Here is a 7,160-nt window from a genome sequence, read left to right as displayed (position 1 = left end):
TTGAAGCCACTGCATAGAAAATAAGCCATTTGCATCATGTTAAAGCTTTTGTATCCAAACTTAAATAAAGCAAATTCTTCTTTGTGTCACTGTCCCGGATGTTTTTGTCTTATAGGAGAAGAAATGGAAGTGATGATACTGTATCGGCCTAATGTAACACCTGTGTTTGACCTGAAGTCAAACACAGACCTGAAGCACGATTTAGGCAAAGGATGTAAATACCTGTTCCAACGCGCCTCGCAGTTACCCTCTGCAGTCTCTGTGTTTGCAGTTGAAACGTGAAATGAAGTGAGGCTGAATCGAAACTGAGTCAATAAAACATTATTGTTTAATGTTTGTCATTAATCATGAATCCACAACACAGCAGTTTGTTTAGTGAGTAGGAAAAGAAACGTGAGTATTTACATCTACTGTCAGACACGTCACAGTTTATACCCATGCTAACACAATAAAGACTTTTATATACAAGAAATACTTATTAGCATCATCGTACAAAGGAATACCGTCATAGTAACTCAACATCTGGATCTGATGCAAAATACACAAAAGAATGATAATAACCCTCCCCTCAGCTGCCCTGAAATAATGGGAATCATTAGACAAAGGAACTTGTGTTTGCTGTCGTCTATGTTTAAAAACAGTTTTACATCAGAAGGTACAAGGCAAGACAATCACAGTCTACATGTATACAAGGTTTGCCCTTTATGATGGGTGTAGATACCCTCTCCTTGTTTATGTACACAGAAACAACCCGTGTCCTCTGTGCCCTGGACACCGGCTCTCCCCCCTCGCTCCTCTGTATCAACTGCAGCGTTTACACCGAACATCAAAACAGAAACTGCTGAGAGGTTTTAATTTCACACCACGCTCGCCGACACAGGCTGCGATTCATTACCACACAGTGCTTTGATCACTTTCATAATGTGCCAACCTTTAGCAAATATCCCTGCTCTCAACCACTAATGTTATATGATTATTTTAAACAAAACAACTCAGTAAAACTTAAAGTACTTAAAGAAACCAAATGATTCAAACTTGACATCATATTAAAAAACATCTGATCCTTTGGGGCTTTGCATAGTTTATCCTCAACTGACAAGCTATGACTCTCAAAAAGATTTAATGTTTGTTTGTGTGAAGCTGTGTTTACTCTGGGCTTGTACATTTAATACACTGAACACTGTCTAACAATGTGTGGAGTGGCTGGAGCTGTACATCACCCCCCCCCGTTAAACCTGATATGATAAAAATCATTAATCAAGTGGACTGAACGGCTTTAACAAGCAGTGGTGGAAGTGACTAAGTACATTTACTCAAGTATTGTACTAACGTTTGCTGGACTGATTCAAAATATACAGTAATATATAAATATATAGTAATCAACAAATAAATTATGTTTTATTATATGTTAAGATTGAACTTTATTGATCAAGGGGATGTTCACAAGCTTCACAGCAGTTTATAAAATTACTTTAAATGATCCTCATCATTAAAGTTAATTACTTTAAGTACTTTATGTGTATTCTGATGCTAAATCATTTGTACTTTTACTTTTTTTTCATGCTGTGGTATTAATGCTGTGGAAGGTCAGAGTCTTTGTTCCATGATACAAACCAAGAGACAGGAAACAGAAGATGTGTTTGCAGCCACAGAGTAAAAGGTGAAGAAAGAAGATGAACCAAACTGTCCTGATAAACATGTTGAATCAAACCTGCCACTCATTTTAAGTGTCTGATGGGATTTGCCCTTCATGAGAACAGGAAACATGCACCAAGTGATTTTTAAACGTCGTTCTCTGTATGAACCGTGTGTCACTGATTTAAAGGCAGCAAACACAAGAAAAGCTTCATTTAGATCCATCAGTGCCGCTTAAAACAGAGGTAAACTAAAATAATCCATCACAGCATCTGCTGTCACCGAGACAAAGGAATTTCCCCTCAGAGAGTTTGTTAAACTACAGTAACAAACACACTGCATTTACATATTGATAAGAATAACCTACATTCAATAAATACAGAATCAGCATCACACTTCACCCCAAAGCCAATGATCACGAGTCCGTCCTGCAAGAACCTTCAAACCACCATAAACTTCACAAAGCTTCACTCAGCACATGGATGGAAAACTGAAGCTGCACCCACACAAACAAGAAGACAAACCTATATATCAGAGTCTGAAAACCACAGATGCAAAGCTTCAGTTTTGCTGATGGAAACTTAAATACAGAATTAACTGTCGAGTTTATCGTGCACTGAATGAATGCAGAATGCAGAAACAGAAAACGCTGCAGATGAAAACAAGGCCACAAAGTGAATGATCTTAAAGCCTCACAGCAGTAACCCCCCCCCCCCCCCCCAGCAGGTTTTACTTCTGCAGAACACAAACTGAGGCAGGAAAATCAAGAGGAAGCGAAATGTCTCTGTGACCAAGTCGATCCACCACCGCCTCATGAACGGACCAGAGTCCAGCAGAGACACTCACCTGCACAAACCACAGGTGGGACTGATGACGCGATAATTATGGCTGCGTCCAGCTCAGCGCCTCAGTGAGTCAGGGGCCTCGGGGGCCTCAGGGGCCAGCACACCATCTTTAATGTCCCCAACCACACCTGCGGGAACCGGAAGTAAAAATAATGTCCGAGTAAACGAACACAGCTAAAGAGGACTACAACAACCAGTACTACCGCAGCACCGCAGGGGCCCCGTCCCGGTGCAGGGGCCGCAGAGGGCTACGGAAGCCGAGTTGAGAATTTTCGCTTTGTTTTTCCCCTTTTTGAACCGAGCCTCGATCGTTTTCAGGCCCTCGGTTTTAACAGGAGCACCTTTAGCCTTTAGCACCTTTACCTGAGCAGAAGCCACAGATTTATTAAGATGGACTCTCTCTGGGTCTGAAAAGTGAAGCCAATGCTGAAGAGCCTTAAACCTTCATTCTATCTAAAGACCATCAGGGGGCGACGCCACTGGCTGAGAGAAGAAGTCGGATCGTATTGAAGTCTATGGGAAAATGGCCGAACTTCTCACTTGATTCATTTCCTCCCAGTGAGTTTATGGCCTAGTTTCAAGTCTTCTTCAATGCAACATGATGTTCATTTTTTAATTATGGTCCCATTTAGAGGAAAATAGACGATAAAGCAGGGTACGCATCAGGGCGGGGCTTCCGTGTGATTGACAGACAACCTGCGTGACAATCAGGAGAGTACAGAGCAAGATGGCGACGGCCAAATGTCGCGGTGGGTTACCACTTCGTCAGGCTCTCTGTGGGTGTTGCGTGCCGCCATGTTATTTTATTTCCAGCGTGCAATGAATGTTGAGATAAGCTGAGCCACGAAGGAGCCCGGGAGAAGAAGGAGCCTTGAAATGGGACTAGTTCTGATCTAGTTAGGCCTCAATGCAGCCTCTGAAGGACGCGGCTCCTGCACTGGGACACAGATTACGTGGGTCTGAGTGCCAACAGGATATTACCAACCTTCTCCTTTAACTTTCCATTAGTTCATACAAATTCAGGATTTTGAGTTTCCTGTAGGTCACAGTCTGCACACTGAGATATGACTCCACTCAAATGCTCTTCTGACAAAGGTTACGGTTCATCGTGTAAAGTCTGGTCCCGTCTTATCTGGTTATAGTGAGAATGTGATCCAGCATCAGGTGAAACTGTGACAGAACCAAGGAGTGGTTAAACCAGACGAGCAACAGCTGATCACAGTTCAGGCAAAAAGGAGAGGAGGTGGATTAAAGCATGACAGTGTGTGTGTGCAGTCTGAGCTGGTGGCTACAAGTACAACGTTTTACATATTTAAAATAAAACAAACAAAGTATTATCTTTCACAGTACTGTTACTTGTATCACAGAGATGAAATCTTGTCGATTTAACATCCTGGGTGATTTAAGTCTCCTAAACTACAAAGACATCAGTGCACAGCATTCCTCCAGTGCTTCCTGTGATCCACCTGTGTGCACCACTCTCAGTCTGTTTCAGGACTCGTTGAATAAACATGCATACAAAACAGGACCCTGATTAAAAATGTACAGTCATTACATTTCATTACTTTCATAAAAAATGGCAAAAAGTGTATATTTATTATAGTTAATATTCTCTATAAATCCATCTGTGTTTCACACAATTTCTTGTTCTTCCCTCAAACATCCTCAGCCAAAAAAAAAACAAAACAAAACCTCAGTCGGTTTCAAAATCTCAACCTTAATAAAATCATTTCTTTAACCCTCACGTTGCTGGATGCAACATTTTCAGCAGCTGCAACGTTAGAAGCTGCTGTTGTTTACGTCGTCACGTCGTCCTTCTCAACAAGTGCACATCATGTCTCATCAGGCAGCTACTGATGGCTCCCGAGCCACCGGACTTGCATATTTCTACATAGGTTTCACCTTCGATCAAAAGTATAAGGATTAAATATAAATTATATTTATACACATCTGTATACTGTATTACATTTATCTACACACTTTGATATAAAGACTTTCCAGCTCTGTCTGACTGTCGTCGGTTGTTAATATGAGGAAAGAGTGAGTGATGACGCGCTGTCACTGTTGTTCAGGTGGAAGAACTGAACGTACGTCTCATTTCTTCATTGTTACGATTTCTTTATGTTTTGGTCTTTTGTTTTCAGTCATTTTACCTTTGTGCATCTTGTAAATAATCCCAAGCCTCAGCTCAGCCCTCAGTACCCGTCTCTGCTTTGATCTCTCTGCATTTATAAAAACTATTACTCTTAATAATTCTGTGCTGCGGTGCCCTGTTGCTTGGTTAAAGTGCTGCTTGTCTTCACATCATCAGAGCGAGGTATCAACAGGACACAACCCCCGTGTTAAACATCTCTTCCCTTCATGAATGATACTGTTTGATTAATGTCATCAATGAAAATAAAATCAATACCTAACATGAGATCTGTGCAATTTCAGTAGAATTTAGAAACATGATGGGTTGACTGATTAATTAGTATTTCTTGATTTAAGCAGGCAGATTGAGCTCATACGCAGCTGACATGAGGTCATGTGGTTAAAGGACACAGAGCTGAGCTGAGATCAGATCATCTGAACCTTTAACTTTACAGCTTTTACCTTTAGTGTTTAGTTTGGTTGTCGGACTAAGACCGCGGGGGAATCTGACGGTTCCTCTCAACATCGCTGCAGGACTCAGTTTTCGTTTGGCTCTTGCTCTCACTTCCTTCTCTTTCTTTCTCTCTCCTCTGGAAAGAGTTTGTTCAAATCCTTCGAGTCGTCGTTCGTGGTCTTACTCCTCGCTGATGCCGTGCTCCCACGCCACTTTAGCTTGCTCATCCTTGGTTGCTGCGATGATGGGCTGGGAGATCTTGCGTGGCATGGGCCGGGGCGCAGGAGGAGGTGCGGGCTGGGGGTTGAGGGGGTCTTCTTCAGGGATACACCCCTCTCTGAGGTAGGGTTTGGGGGGCAGGGCTGGGGGGGGCTCGTGGAAGTGGTAAAGAGGCGGGTGGTGGGGGATGTAGTGTGGGTGGAAATGGTGGTGATAGTAATGGTGTTGAGGGTGCGGCAGCCCGTCCTGCTGCTGAGGTTGTGGAGCTCCGGCGGAGGTTGAACCCTGGGGCTGGATTTGGCCCCCTGTCTGGGCCGGGGTGACACCTCCCGGGGCAGACTGGCTGCGGCAGGGTGGGGGTTTCGCTCCGTCCAGGACTTCAGGCTCAGAGACGCTGTACCTGACGGGCTGGTAAGGCGAGTCGAGGTCTTCTTGGTCGGTGGTCCAGGCCTGGCTGCTGGGGACGGACTCCAGGGTGTCTGTGCGGCTGGCGGGGGGGTCGGAGGAGGAGGCTGGGCCGCCAAAGTTGCTCTCACTGAGGGAGGAGACTCCAGAACTGGCGCTGCCCGACAAGGTGGAGTTACTGCCATCCAGGATGGACTGTGGACTGGTGGGCGAGGCAGGTATAGGGTGCAGGGGAGACTGGGGAGAGAGAGGGGTCGGTGTTGGGTGGGGGGGTCAGCAGATGCAGGATTAGATTTATACACACATACACAGGATGTGATGCAGACACATCACAGGTCAGTTTAAATCACTGAAATAAAGAATAAACTCTGGACAGAATTATTATTATGAATACTTTGCCTATCACTAGTAAGACAGCGTTAACAGGCAAATCTGTTTTTTTTCTTTTTTGAGAAATAAAAAAAAACATGCTCCAGCTACGTCCACACTAAAACACAGGTCTAAAGAGAAAACGATCTCCGTGCAGTCGACCGTTTAAGAATCAGATCATTCATCTACACTGGGCATGTGCGAGCCGGTGTAAACAGGAAGCAGATTGTCTACTCTGCAGCTGATTAGTTGTAGAAAATCCTCTGAAGGAGGAACAGCGGGGTTAAAATACAGAATTGAACTGAACGGCAGCTGCTGCACGTTGCTTTCACCACTGGTAGTCGAGGCTGATGTCATCTCCCTTTCTGCAGACTCCAGAGTTTTCAAACTAAAACAGATCCAGCAGCATTTCTGAAAGTCTCTGTTTTAGACGCTCCACAGTTCTGCAGAGTGAACGTAACGTAGTGTGGATGCAGCCTCAGACGCAGACAAATCAAAGAAAGACTCCGAAATCTCAACACTGTGTTTGTAACAAACCATAAAAACAAACCCTCATTATTTCATGCCATGTTTCTGTAACAGTGTTTATACAAAGGTGAACAGAGAAAGGACAGTAAGAAGTGAACAGGTCAAATACTTTCGCTGTGTTTCGGAATCAAACTGTCCACAGGGAGATCAGGAAAAAGACACGAAGGTCAAACAGAACTGGAGATGGACAGACAGCAGGACAACACACGGAAAAGCAGAGGAGTGTGTCAGTGGACACAACAGAGAGATCTGATTGGCTGATTGTCGATGTATTTATCTTTAATCATTGTGCTGCCTGCTGTTGTTTCACTGACACACGACTCCCTGAAATCTCACAATTTCATCTCAACTGGACCCTGACATTTTAAAACTCAGCTGTGAACTGATAAAAACATCCAAAGTCAGCTGGGGATGAATTTTCAAGTCGTTCTCTGGATGGTTTTTTCTTCCGTCCACTGCTCACTCAGATTTTCATCCAGAGGTGACGACAACCACTGAGCGTGTGCAGTGAAGTGTCAAATAAACAAAAATGTACACAAAGAAATGCACACAGACAGACATGTGCTTTCCTT

The 7,160-nt window shown here is 43.8% G+C and overlaps 1 protein-coding gene across 7 annotated transcripts in view; it reads right to left on the bottom strand.

Moving 5' to 3' along the window:
- Window positions 1-306: 306 nt before the first annotated feature.
- The window catches only part of LOC139630231 (dedicator of cytokinesis protein 3-like), a 197,117-nt gene continuing 190,263 nt past the window's right edge, over window positions 307-7,160 (bottom strand). For 6 of the 7 annotated variants that reach the window (XM_071493462.1, XM_071493465.1, XM_071493467.1 and 3 more), the window contains one exon: window positions 307-5,928. In XM_071493462.1, the coding sequence (XP_071349563.1) occupies window positions 5,248-5,928 (681 nt within the window). In that variant the 3' untranslated portion in view covers window positions 307-5,247. The remainder of the gene's footprint in view (window positions 5,929-7,160) is intronic. The other variant, XM_071493469.1, reaches the window with a different exon arrangement.

Source organism: Trachinotus anak, unplaced genomic scaffold (genome assembly GCF_046630095.1).
Source record: "Trachinotus anak isolate AG129_WGS33_773 ecotype Australia unplaced genomic scaffold, CSIRO_AGI_Tana_v1 ptg000013l, whole genome shotgun sequence".
Lineage (NCBI taxonomy): Eukaryota > Metazoa > Chordata > Actinopteri > Carangiformes > Carangidae > Trachinotus > Trachinotus anak.
The sequence above is the reverse complement of the archived record's forward strand: the minus strand, read 5'-3'. Positions and strand labels throughout refer to the sequence as shown.